Here is a 14,665-nt window from a genome sequence, read left to right on the forward strand (position 1 = left end):
CTATTAGTTTGCATCCACTCAAGGGAGGTTCCTTGACGCTGGTGAGGGGCTCTTGATCTAGGGAATTTGATCTGGGCTCCGGTTTCCAGAATTAATCCTGAATACCTTCCACATCCCCCCCCACAGGCGCTGCATAATCCCATGGGTTTAGCGCTTCCCCTTGATTATAGTAATAATAATAATGATGATGTGTGTATGATAGGATACCCACAAATGGCTGTCCTCATGTACAAGATAACTTCATCCTTGCTGAGAGGAAATGTTCAAAAATGGCGTAGCTACTTCACACACAGTGGAATGATTGAAGATGTCCTGTTCACTCTCAGGCTGACAAATTTCATTATTTTGAGAAGTTATCCTCTGTGATGAAGTACTGATTTGGAAAACCATCTTACATGATGGGTGTCACAGATAATCAACTCCTACTTTAACTTTGTAGAATATCATATATCAGCTGTATAATGTGATTCTACCTTTGTCAAATACATGTATAAAGCACTAAATTATCCCGGTAAAAGGGATAATAAATACAAAAGAAAATAATTTGGTTATAGCAGTTCTGCAATGAAATTACAAGGAAACGATTATCAACATCAAGTGAACAGAATAAGACACAGTATGCAGGGACAACTTTAATGTACAACGGTTCACAATGTGGTATAAACCTTGGTAATAAATACCGACAAACTGGTTTAAATGCACACCTGAGCAAACTAGAACATATTTATAAGAAAACGTTTCGGTCCTGGGACCTTGAGTACTTCTAAATATATCCTAGTGTTTGCTCACGTGTCATTTTAAACCAACATTTCACCCATGTATGGGCTTCATCAAGTACACAAATATATCTGGTACATGCACTAGGTTTTCCTGAGTATCGCCTCACTCATGGACGTCTTTGAGCTAGATAGCTGTTTTTATAATAGGTTTTATCAACGGGTAACATTCTATGCATATTAAAATTCGCGCATATTATTAAGACTAGGTCATCCAGTAGCATTTAATACAGTTTAAAAACTATTATAAGGAACAATAAGATTACACGAGTCTTAAGTTTTAAGCCAATTTCACAGCTCATCAGTTAAAGTTACTTTAATCTTTAAGACGGGTAAAAGTAAACTTTGTGAATATACAGTGAGAGATATATACCAGGAACTGTGACTCGACTCCTGCATCCATAAATAGGTGAGTATCTGTAGTAAGAGCATATACATTTCGAGGTTGAAGAAGGTACCTAAGATATTACGAGTGACGACAAAGAATCTAAATAGCTCCTTCAGGTGTAATGAAAGTAAAACTATGTAGAAATATAGTTTTCTACATTATTCTAATTCTTTCTAGAAGCCGGACCTTATGGTTTAGCGCTTCTTTGATTATAATAATCTAGAAGCAGGATCAGGATGGCTGAAATGCTTCGTGAAAACACGTACTGAGTTCATTTTTTTAAATCCTTAATTGTGGTTTAGCGCTCCTTTTTGATAATGATAATAATTGAAATCCTTAAAACCAGGCCCATAAAAAGGATAGGGCCGCGGGGGCGTTGACCCCCGAAACCCTCTCCAGGTATAGGTTTGATGAACCTAATAAATAGAAATATAAGAATGTTGCCACTAAAAATTTACACAGTTAAGGACTCAATAAGGATCAGTGTTTGTGTATATTTCGCATTCTCTCGCGAATTCCTTGCATATATATATATATATATATATATATATATATATATATATATATATATATATATATATATATATATATATATATATATATATATATATATATATATATATATATATAAAACTATATAAGCTAACGTCTATATACAAATCATTTTGAGGAAGTGTACGTATCCTAGTTTCAGTAATCACTACAAGTGATATAGTATTTTTTCTTGTCTAAGAAAAGCTGTATAGCCCTTGTGGCTTAGCGCTTCTTTTTGATTATAATAATAATAATAATAATTGTCTAAGAAAAAATGCTTTATATGTATTGTAATACCGCTGTATGATTCTAAATTAAGAACTAATTAACTATCAGGTGCAACATTCAAAAGTTGCCGCCAGATTTACCTTTGCTTAAACTTTGAAATATTTTCGTTTATCACTTTTTTTCAACCATTATTGTTTTATTCATGTGTAAAGTCACATATTGTTATTTTTTTAAACATTACAACATACACCAAAAAATAGCAAAAATCAGCATTTGCTGAAGTTTTGCAATTTTTGCCAGAAGGTTGTTGTCAGGTGCCCAGGCTGGCCACGACACTCTAACCTTCGTGATAAAGTGAAAATTTTCGTAGTTGAAGCTTCTATATTCATTGGTGTCGTATTTGATTAAAATGCGAGTGAATGACCGTTAGTACAAACTAATTTAGAGATCTTGAAAACTGAATTATTTATGTTTTTAGCGTGACTGTAGTCAGCAGAGGAGGTAAACAGTGTTGGTAAGTGAAGGTGATTCACTATATTTTATATACTTTATTCGAGTGTAGACAGTGTATTGTCTTGAGTATGAACAGTATATACTATTTCGGGAATGCAGACAGTATGTGCTATTCTGAAGTGTGAAAAATATATATATTATTGGAAGCTAGAATAACGAATAAGTATTACGAACAGTGTATACCGTCTTCAGATGTACATAACACAGCCTGTGGTAAGTAACCCAAACATTTAAATCGTTTCAACAAATATCTTGATGGATATTTTGTCATTAACATTAAACAACTAGCAAAGCAGTTGTACTCGGCATATTCTATCAGCTGAAGCAGTTGAAATAAGAATTGTGTTCAAGAATATACCAGATGAGCTATGTTCATTTTCATATATTGTTAATGTTCACAGAGGGGAGGGGAGGGAGGATCCTCCAGTAGCTTGTATATGGAGTATTTTGTTACGTTAAACCTGTGTGGGTTACGAAGAATAGTGGAGGTTCGATCCTTCGTCTGCTAATTGCGGATCGGTGGCCTTCGTCCAGTTAGGCTGGGATTATTATTATTATTAATAGTATTATTATCATCATAATATTCATGCGGAAGCGCTGAACTCATACGGGTCATACAGTGCCTGTGGAAAAAGCGGTGATCAGGTTTGATCTGAGGAAGAGGAGAGTAGCTTCAGTTTTTTTATTATCAAAGAGTCCCTAACCAGCATCAAGGCACTTCTCCATGAAGGAAGACTGGCGGGGAGAAGTGCGAGAATAATGTCATTGACTCACGTAATGGTGGGTGGTGGGAAGCAGGCGATGCCTTTGTAGTTGAAGGTGTCTGACGACTCTGGCAGCAGCTCCAGCAGCCCATGACTTGTAATCTGTGGCGGTGGCGACGCACACTCACTAAAAAAAAAAAAATTGATACAGACTAGTTAGATGTTTAAGTAATATCTACGGCATGAGAATCATCAAGACTGAAATTCACGTCTTCACTAACATCAAGCATATTTTAGTCCCAAAATAGGGCTTAAAGTATACTCTCCAGTGTTAAATCAGTGGGTGATACGCATAAATTTTCGGAATTGGCATTTTTTAAGTTTGTGAACTTTACATATAATGCTATATTATACACACCGTATATATGGCGTGCGTTATAACAAATACTTTTTGTGATTATAATAATAATATAGGCAGAATGTATTAATTTAATATTCATTGTTAGGTATATTTTATCAAGGTTAGGTTAGGCTGCAACTTAGTTTTATGGCAAGTTTAAAAATTTGTGCGCTGTTTAATTTCTCCTTGAATATATCCATCAATCCATAAAAATATGGAAACAATTTATCTAAGAAAATACAGCTTGTTTAACAGTTGACTAAAAAACAAAAAGCACAATACGCTTCTACTTCGGATAGTGTAAGTGAATTTGTTCTATGACAGTATAATGCTGTGGTAATACGCTTAAATTAATCTTTAATAATGATAATAATACTTGACGAAAGTGTTTAAATGGTTTGAACAGTTCCTAGGATGCACAGGAATTCCGGCAGATATAAACAAAAGCTACTTAATCCTAATAAATTATAAATGTGACGTTTTACGTTACGGTAGGTAGGCAGTAGATTCGCCGGTATAATCACCCGGCCCAGGCCTTTTCCAAGAGGTGGCCCGGCCTTGGCTCCCTGTCGAGGGAGTGTCTCAGGCCAATGTCTGCCATGGGAGGAGATACAAGTACCTCCTCATCTTCTGGGACCAGCTGTGCCCAGACCTAGCCCCATTCCCCGCCCCCACGGGGCTCGGAGGGAAAAGCCAGGCACCTTGGGCTGCCACAAACCCCGCCCACGCTGGGCTCGAAGGGTGTGGCAGCTGCACAGCAGCAGACAGCGTCAGGAGGTGCAAAAGCAGTAAGCACTACAGGATCCTTTTGGAGCCACACCCCAGCTTTGGGCATTAAGCCTGAGTGCTGGGGAAGCTCAATAATGTCTCTTGCTGTGTGTGTTGCTGCTGCTACTTCACTTGTCCGTTGTACTCGTTACGTTCCGAGTTCAGCACACGAGTATTAACAAGTATAGAAGAAAATTACAATAAACTAATCAAACATTTCAAATCATAATGTGGGATGAAAACGTTATATTGTAATCATGTACGAAATTTTCAGAAGAATGAATAACAAGTTAAATTAAATGGAATTTATAGACATACCCAGGAGGTAATGCACATTGCGCAGAGGAGTCCTTAGGCTCCTCTGTACTGTAGAAGATGCCGCTCGCCTCTTTCTTGGTTGGTTCTACCCACCAAGAGTTGCGACGTACAGCCAGGATCGGGTATTGCTGAAACAGAGGTAAGTAAGTTTATTCAGGTATACACACAAGCCCTTGTGGCTTAGCGCTTCTTTTTGATTATAATAATAATAATCAGGTATACACAAATACAGTTACATAGAATTATCATACATAGCAGCATATGTGTAGAGAACCTAGGATAACCCAAAAAAGTCAGACAGAGTGACTTATTTCCATTGGGGTCCTTACACGTATTATTTTTCACCCATTGTAGTCTAGTTGAAGTGGTAACAATTAAATGTGGAGGGGAAAAAAAAACTTACAGGCAGCTACTCAGGTGGACTGTGACACAAATGATTTTCTTACACTTGAATATAGAGCTTTTTATCTTAACTTGGCTCATTACAAAGACCAGTTTGTTAGGTTCAAGGACTGTCGACTGCTTACGAGTCATCCAGCAATTTACCTGCAGACTATCTTCAAGACTAGTCCCTAAATTAGTTAAAGTAAACTCGGTGAATATACCAACTAGAGATATGCATGTTTGGGTACGTATGTTACGTGCCGTGTCACACATGGTCAGGACTACAGATATGTATGTACATGGATAAGACAAGACATAGATAGTGTTACATAATATGACGGACTTAGCGTACACCGATAACTAAGAGGCACGCCAGTCTCACTTTTAGTGGACGTAGTATCGAGCTCCATCACTCCATGGACTGAATGCTAACACTGGTTTAGCGCTTCATATGAATATAATAATAATTAAAAATAGAAATAATAATCACATATCGGAGATCAAGCTATCTACGTCACTACTCGTCCAGTATCCGTATCAACGATAGATCGAAACGTCTAGTTTCTTGTTCAGTTTATGGGCCCCTCATAGATAGGGGAGTCCCTTAATATATTTGAAAGGCTCTTGATCGAAAGAGTTAAGGTGATCTTTCTCTTCCTCAAAACAAATTGATTACCTGATCAGCGCTTGCCCATGAATATAACAATCAAGCTTGTGGGTTATGAATTGTTCTACAACTTCATTGTAACTTGTTAATATAATTTATAATGGTAATTATACCCTAGCACCAGCACCCATGAATATGGATTTACTCATCACACATGTAATGCAGGTGCTAAACTCACCTGGTGTGGTGCTGGGGCGGAGGTGTGCATGGGAGAGCTGGAGGTGTTAGCGTAGCTGAAGCTGTTCTCTAGTTGACACAACTGTTGGTCGGCCAGGGCTCGCTGCTTGCCCTTCTCGTCGTGGCTCAACTGTTGAGGCGATGATGAAGGATTTAATGAAGAAATATTTACTGTTGAAGCGACATAATTTCCCACCAGCTTTATGGCAACACTTTTCAAGACAAAAATAGGACATAAAATATGCTAACACACACGCACTCGATTTTGCTCCTATGTGTGAGTCAATCAGGCAGCATCACTCAACCCGTCAGTGAACCTGCCGTAATATAAATAGTACAGTTCATCCTATGTAATTGGTACACCATTGGCGAGATCAGCTCCATCCTTGGCTGTTTCGCTATTCAAGTATTACTTTAAAAATAACCATTATCTATTTGCATAAAATCCTGCAGACTTTTGTAAAATGCTAGCAATCTTGATTATAATGTATTTGTGTTTTCCTACATTTTTAAGATAGTGCCGGAGTGTTTATCCTTCTCTCTTAAAGTTGTTACACCACCATCTCTACGCTTCTAAGTCTTTTTGCCATGAACATGTTTCATCTCTTGAAAAACAAAAATACAAATTCAGTCATTAACTCCAAAGTGAACGGTCCATTTAATGAGAGGGAGGTGAATATGGAACTGGAGGTATTGGTAGGGAAAGGACGAAGAGGCGGATTAAGGGGCAGGGCGTGGGGGAGGAGGAAGGAGAAAAATGAGACAAGGAGACACGATAGTAAAACACTACAAAATAATAAAAAAAAAAGCAGCTAGCATACCTTTCTGGCGAGGGCGAAGAGGGTTACGCCGAGGCAGAGCATGAGGAAGCCAGCGGCTAGGAAGGCAGGACCGATCACACGCATCTGGGCCACCCTGGACACTTCGTGGTGAGGTCCTGCTTTACCATCCTGCTGCTCTTCTGCCTTTCCTGTTGGTGTTAGTTCTGTCGTCACTTCCTGCACCTCCTCCTCCTCATCTTCCTCTACTTCATCCTGTTTCTCGCTTTCGCTCCCTTGTTCTCCTGCCTGCGATGTGAAGTTCAGTACGTACTGTATTAAATCGATTTATTGTCTTCATGCTAACAATACTTCATGTCCATCTAAATGGGTTGGAACAGACATATCGGAAGGGTCATCGACTCCTTTTGAGTAAGCCGCTGTTCACCCTTACTACCAATGCTAATAATTACGAGAGGCCCGTTGTCTGCGACAAATATACCTGTATTGAAACATTTTGAGTAATTTGCATGCAATTACATTTATATTTTTTGAGATAAATTGCGTCTAATTTCACAGATGTGTATCAATAAATGTTTTTGTGCGTCGAGAAGGAAAGGGAGGGTGTGGGAAAAACATTGAAAGATGATTGTCATGAAACTGTATTTACCTGTCGCCATTTTTTTTCACTTGGGAAGCTAAGCTACAGGTTCATTTAGTTGTCTGTTTTTGTTTTCGTAAACTATACCTGTTATTTTATTTTCGTGATAATTTACGAATAGGTGAGCTTTTGGAGAATGATCGTGTTTACATGGTAGCCTCCTTGCCGATTATATGGTAGCCTTACAGTTAAATGCGTTTATCTGGTAGGTTCACAGCCGATTTTATTTACAGTCGAGTGTAATTGTATGGTAGCCTTATAGCAGAATTGTCATTTTAACTCATGTAGTATTTTCATAGATGGTGTTTACATAGGATATCGTATCCACAAATTACTGCTAATATTTAAGCATGACGTAGAAGTGACTTACTTGCATGTTGACACTGTAGCTGACGTAAGATAAGATGACGCCGGCAACAATAAAGAATACCCCAAACACGCAGAGGGTAACATGACAATGGGATGCGAGGACTACTCCCTGGATGCTTACTCCCCCACCTTCTACCTTCTCAACCTATAAGATAAAATTTGTGTTAGTAGGCATTGAATATTATACGGTGCTCTGCATGCAGTGCAGAACTACTCTATGGGCTCACTGCAAATATGATCCGGGTTCGATTTTCGTATGGGTAAATCTCCTTACAATTGTTACTCCTGTTTCCTCTAGCAGTACATAAATACCTAGGAATTAAGTCGGCTGCTGTAGATTACATCCTAGACCCCAGTGAAATGAATCAGACTGGCTTGTTTGGTTATCCCAGGTTATAAACCTTAAAGCTCAATAGTCTACCTGTCACATGGGCGACAGATAGGCATTTTTTAATAAATGTTACCTTGCTTACATTCCATAAAATATAAACTACTTATAAGAACCTTGGAGTTCACCGGCCCCGTGGCCTGGCTGGCAAAGCTCTCGCTTCACACGCTGACCCGGGTTCGATTCCCGGAGGGGTGGAAACATTTCGACGCGTTTCCTTACACCTGTTGTCCTGTTCACCTAGCAAGTAGGTACCTGAGTGTTAGTCGACTGGTGTGGGTCGCATCCTGGGGGACAAGATTGGGGACCCCAATGGAAATAAGACAGTCTCTCGATGACGCACTGCCTTCCGTTATCCTGGGTGGCTAACCCTCCGGGGTTAAAACCCGAAGAAAACGGTATCCTATCCTGTTGTGGGTCGCGCGTCCTGGTGAACGCGACCCATAAGTAAATATACACTACTACTACATGGGGTTATACACGGTTAATAAGCCTCCTGTGTATATCACCTTAAGGTTTTTTCTACTATACTAACTCTTCATATGGCTTACCTAAATAAAGAACTAAAGAAAAAAGTACTGTGGGTGGAACAATTCATACGTAACCTACACAGTGGGGATGAAAGTAGACATTTCGGTCCCTCCTGGACAATTTCCAGACTTAATAATGTTTCACGAGGGACTGTAACGTCTAGTTTCGTCTGTAATTTGTTAGTAAGTTGTACAGAGGAACAATATTTTCACTGACGTGGAGCTTCTCGATGACAATGTCTGCCGTGGAGGGCCTCCGGTCTTCGGAATTATCGTCGGCAACCGAGAGGTAGGAGACGCATGTGACCTCCTCAAGCTGTGGCACACCACCTCCCACCTTGAGCGTACTCATACCATTATCACCACCACCGCCTTCACCCTCAGCTTTAGCCGCGGCCTCCTCTTCGAACATCCCCTTCGACTTCTGAGGTGTCATGGCTTTCATCTGTAGGGGTTAAAGTTATTATTGTTGTAGTCCATGGACATGAGTATCTATCTTACCTTTTTGTTTAGTGTACGGCTATCGTATTCTAAAAAAGTTATATTGTGGGAATAAAAGCTACCTGTGTGTGTATTAGTAGTAGTAGTGTTACTAGTTGCCAAAGGCACTTGTTGATAGACACTTGGCCTGTTGATAGAGGTGTGTTTGTAAGTGAAAATACAAGTAAAAAACCAGGATTGTTGAGAAAAATGAGAAAACAACATATAGTTTGTATATTGCTGAACACCTCGATAAATCGTTTACAACAGCACAACTGGTTGGTAGGTAAGACACATAGGCAACAGTTAGGTATTGTATACCATTTTGATATTCAGCACAACTGGTAAAAAAAAAAAGTATTTTTTTTTTTGCCATTTGAGAGCATGCACATGCGCAATACCATCCTGTGAGTGAGAATGGAGCTAAGGATGGTAAAAGTTCTCTTTACCTACTATCTTCTGCATATTAGTGGCTGTCTTTTGTGCCTAACCATATTTTGCTACATATAAACTACATTATCTATACCGCATAAAATAAATAAAATATTTGAATTCATCTTAAACCTAGTACTGTCACACGCGAGTGCTCCTGCTCTTGCTATTTCTGAATAGTATGTAATTTCGTGTTCTCAAGTGTGACTGTTGCGTCTCTGCAAGTATTTTTTTTATAGCATCGTTTCCCACCGGTGAGCAGCTCTTGATCCAAGGAATTACTTATCCTTCCATTCCTTGCATTGAAACCTAATGCCTTTCATTTCCCAGGTGCTATATGACCACTATGGGTTTAGTGTTTTCCTCTTATTAAAGTAAATAATTTTTCCCACCACTAACAGCCCTAATGATAGATCTAGCTCATGTACTTAGATAAGTAAGAGGCATGTGGAAATATAAACACATATGTAGTATAATGTGATCCTTTATTGACAACGTTTCGCCCACACAGTGGGCTTTTTCAAGTCACAAACAGATCTGTAGATGAATGGTTCAAAGAACCAACACGTTGTTAAATTAGACACATGTGCAACTCTTGGGTACCTTTATTGAGGAAACGTTTCGCCACACAGTGGCTTCATCAGTCCATACAAAGGATAAACTTGAAGAACAGGAGGAGAATGAGGTGATCAGTCCCTCAGCCTTGAGTCGATGTGGTCAGTTACATCAAGACTGATAGACTGACCAGATTTACTCAAGGCTAAGGGACTGATTACCTCATTCTCCTCCTTCAAGTTTATCCTTTGTATGGACTGATGAAGCCACTGTGTGGCGAAACGTTTCCTCAGTAAAGATACCCAAGAGTTGCACATGTGTCTAATTTAACAACATGTCGGTTCTTTGAATCATTCATCTACAGGGGGAGAAATTCTTGACTATACAAAAGGCGGGGCCCACTAGTAGAAGGGAGGAGGTAATCATTGAGAGGCATTGTAGCTAACCTGCTGGGCAGGTCCTTCTCAAATCAAACCCTTCTCACTCGTAATTACTTGTCAGGCAATAAAGTTGTCGGAAATGTCCTGTTAGCAGAAAAGAGTGAAAAGATGAGGTAATCTGTCCCTCAGCCAGGGAGCGGGTGTTTAGTACCATAGTCTTGATAGGAATAAAAAGGCACAATACCGTGACTGGAACAATATTAGTCTTGAAAAATGGTATGGTGATACCGGCAACACGTGGAAAAAACACTTTTGTACAGTTCAGGACATTTATTAGAGGAAACGTTTCGCCACGAATGACTTCCGTCCTAATACAGAGATAACTAAGAACTAGTATACATAGTGGCAGGAGTCAGGTGGCAAGCTGCGAGAGGGTAGTGATAGTAGTAGCAGTAGCAGCAGCAGTAGTAGTATGAAAGTTAAGACACATGTGCAACATCTGGATATCTTTATTGTAGTAGACGTTTCGCCATCCAGTGGCTTTATCAATACAGATTCTAGGACATAATAGGAAGACAGTAGAACTATATACAAAAGATGAGGTAATCAGTCCCTCGGCCTTGGAGTTAGTGTTCACAGCATCGTGGTGGAGGAGAGTCTGGAGCAAAGGCAAGAAGACTGGCGCTTTTTATAGGCGTCAGTGAATGGGACGGGCAGCAGACGAGGGCAGTCACTGGTAGGCGGGATTCCCCAGTGGAAGTAGGTCCTTCCCAAAGAGATGGGTTAGTTGCAGCAGCCGTGAAGAAGGTCTTGTAGATGTCCTCTGAACCAAGATTCCATGATGTTGCAGTGTCTGACAAGTTGTGCAAGAAAGGTATAAAATACCGACAATATGAAAGTTAAGACACATGTGCAACATCTGGATATCTTTATTGTAGTAGACGTTTCGCCATCGAGTGGCTTTATCAATACAGTGACTGCCCTCGTCTGCTGCCCGTCCCATTCACTGACGCCTATAAAAAGCGCCAGTCTTCTTGCCTTTGCTCCAGACTCTCCTCCACCACGATGCTGTGAACACTAACTCCAAGGCCGAGGGACTGATTACCTCATCTTTTGTATATAGTTCTACTGTCTTCCTATTATGTCCTAGAATCTGTATTGATAAAGCCACTGGATGGCGAAACGTCTACTACAATAAAGATATCCAGATGTTGCACATGTGTCTTAACTTTCATATTGTCGGTATTTTATACCTTTCTTGCACAACTTGTCAGACACTGCAACATCATGGAATCTTGGTTCAGAGGACATCTACAAGACCTTCTTCACGGCTGCTGCAACTAACCCATCTCTTTGGGAAGGACCTACTTCCACTGGGGAATCCCGCCTACCAGTGACTGCCCTCGTCTGCTGCCCGTCCCATTCACTGACGCCTATAAAAAGCGCCAGTCTTCTTGCCTTTGCTCCAGACTCTCCTCCACCACCATGCTGTGAACACTAACTCCAAGGCCGAGGGACTGATTACCTCATCTTTTGTATATAGTTCTACTGTCTTCCTATTATGTCCTAGAATCTGTATTGATAAAGCCACTGGATGGCGAAACGTCTACTACAATAAAGATATCCAGATGTTGCACATGTGTCTTAACTTTCATATTGTCGGTATTTTATACCTTTCTTGCACAGCAGTAGTAGTAGTAATACAACTGTGGTGAGATAGGTTAATTTGAGAAGGACCTGCCAAGTCGGTATTAAATACCATTAATGCAATGATTCTATATCGAGATCAGCTTCGGAAAGTGAGAAAGACACTATGTAGGGCAACCCTTCTTGTGACGTTTCGTCCACAGCTAGACTTAATCACTATTTGTCAGCTTAGTCCATCATTCATTTTCGGATGCTCGCTTCTCAATTTCAAGTTATTTATACTTTACGAAGAGCCTCGAAGTGCATGGCAGGCACAGTTATAATGGCCTTGTATAGTGGCATACCGGGTTATGGCAGAGTTCTTCGGGGAGCACCAATTTATTTTACCCTCTAGTAAAGAATTTACGAGCACCACTTAAACCAACCTCTACGTGGTATATTAATCTTGCTTACCTAAATTACTTCGAAGTGTTCTGTGTAGTATATTACCCTCCCTCACTTAAAACTTAGTTGCACTTGTGTCCTTTTACATTACACTTAAAACTAGTTCGACATTACAATACCAACAAGATAGCATTATACATGGTATAAAATATTTCGCAGCGTTCTACGTGGTATATCAATTTCCCTCGCTTAAAATATTTCGAAGTGCTCTACGTGGTATATTCATACCCTGGTATATTTACCAGTAAAGGGCTCTTTATCCAGTGAACTAGAGCTCCCTTTCCCTTCCTTGGGTAATAATTGATTACCTTCCGTTCTTCGAGTGCTGTATAACCCCCAGGGGTCAGCCCTTCTCCATAAACATAATAATGTAGTGTGGAAGTTCATGTCACTGTCTCAGCACGAGTGATCTGTTGGGCCGAGGTATTTTCTTCATAACGGAAAATGTTGCTTAACCGAGGTGTAAGCGCTGGGAAGAGCCTCTTAGTAGCTCGGTAACTACTGACGTTCCATGTTGGGAACTGAGATAAAGTAACAGCTGGCGCACCCGTGCCTCTTATTAGTAATTAAGTAGCCCTTGACTTACTGGTGCTGGGTATCAGCCATGGAGCATCTGCTGTGCTGGGTTTGAGTGAGATAAGATAAGAGATAAGATTTCGTTCGGATTTTTAACCCCGGAGGGTTAGTCACCCAGGATAACCCAAGAAAGTCAGTGCGTCATCGAGGACTGTCTGTCTTATTTCCATTGGGGTCCTCAATCTTGTCCTCCAGGGTGCGACCCACACCAGTCGACTAACACCCAGGTACCTATTTGCTGCTAGGTGAACAGGACAACAGGTGTAAGGAAACGCGTCGAAATGTTTCCACCCCGCCGGGAATTGAACCCGGGCCCTCCGTGTGTGAAGCGAGAGCCTTAATCATCAGGCTAAAGAATGGCGGCGTACATGTGCTGGGTAGTCACACCATTTTAAAAAAATCACAAGAGGTGGTTGTTGGTTTATCCGTCAAAGAAAATCACCTAACACAGGTTTTTGTCTTAAGATGACTCGCTCCATGGCGCTGGTTACATGGTGTGTGCGCGGCAGCGAGCGCTGGATTCGGTGGTGTTAGCAAAAACGGTGGAGAGATGCCGGACCTCACAAAGTGTAGGGAACGTGCAGATTTTAACGTTGTACATTATGTAAAAAAAAAAAGAGGTGTAAAACAAGGAAGGGTTGTGGTCATGAGACATGAGGAAAATTTCTTCTGGAGTTGGTTTTTCTCAGTGGCTCTTTTAGTCATATCACTGTGGCCTTCCGCTTCTTTCCGGTCCACCACGCGGGTCGAAGTCATGGGGTGCTTTACTCAGGGAAACTTTAGTCATATGATTAAAACCTTTTTTGGTTTATAGTCCACAGTAAAAAGATGATCACGCCCTCTTTTAAATCAGGTCCCTGCGCGTTATACTGTTAGGCGTTAACAGGGGCAACAGGTGTAAGGAATTATGCCCAGCGTCCTCACCCAACCCAGGACCCATCCTGGGCTCATTAGATGAGAGTTGAATGCGTTATATGTGAGCAAGGAGCCACACTAATAGAAGGACGGGTAACCGGCAACAGACATCTCACTCATGGAAAATAACGATGTTTATAAGCAAATGATCCTACAAAAGGAGTGCCTTGATGATGGCGAGAGCTTTTGATCCAAGGAAATGTAACTGTTCTCCACTTCCTCCAAACCTGATTACCTTCCATTCTCGACGCGCTATCTCCTACGGGTTACGCGCTTCCCCGTGAATATAATATATAACAATTATATGACAATGAATATAATGACGTAGCCCTTGATCTGCCAGGCGAAGCTGAAAGCTGACCCACCAACACCAGGCAACAGCAGCTGTGATGAATTAGACACATGTGCACCATCTGGATATCTTTACTTAGAGTCGTTTCGCCATCCAGTGGCTTTATCAAAACATTACATGGACTGTTTTCATATTATGTCCATGTAATGTGTTGATAAAGCCACTGAATTACCTTTGTAACTTGTTTAGCTATCAAAACTTTGCGACCCAGTCCCTGGATCCATTATATACTTCTGTAATCTTTTTGACACCCCCCACAGGATGGGTATGGGGTGCATAATAAAGATATTAAACTTAAACTAACTGGATGGCGAAACGACT

General features: G+C 40.6%; 1 protein-coding gene across 1 annotated transcript in view; it reads right to left on the minus strand.

Moving 5' to 3' along the window:
• LOC128702904 (uncharacterized) overlaps positions 1-14,665 on the minus strand; it is a 100,038-nt gene that overhangs the window by 1,765 nt on the left and 83,608 nt on the right. The window contains exons 2-7 of the mRNA XM_070102644.1: positions 8,781-9,008; positions 7,647-7,790; positions 6,679-6,924; positions 5,859-5,987; positions 4,630-4,757; positions 3,214-3,330 (exon numbers count right to left, since the gene is read on the minus strand). Of these exons, the coding sequence (XP_069958745.1) occupies positions 3,214-3,330; positions 4,630-4,757; positions 5,859-5,987; positions 6,679-6,924; positions 7,647-7,790; positions 8,781-9,008 (992 nt within the window). The remainder of the gene's footprint in view (positions 1-3,213; positions 3,331-4,629; positions 4,758-5,858; positions 5,988-6,678; positions 6,925-7,646; positions 7,791-8,780; positions 9,009-14,665) is intronic.

This window comes from Cherax quadricarinatus, chromosome 82 (genome assembly GCF_038502225.1).
Source record: "Cherax quadricarinatus isolate ZL_2023a chromosome 82, ASM3850222v1, whole genome shotgun sequence".
Lineage (NCBI taxonomy): Eukaryota > Metazoa > Arthropoda > Malacostraca > Decapoda > Parastacidae > Cherax > Cherax quadricarinatus.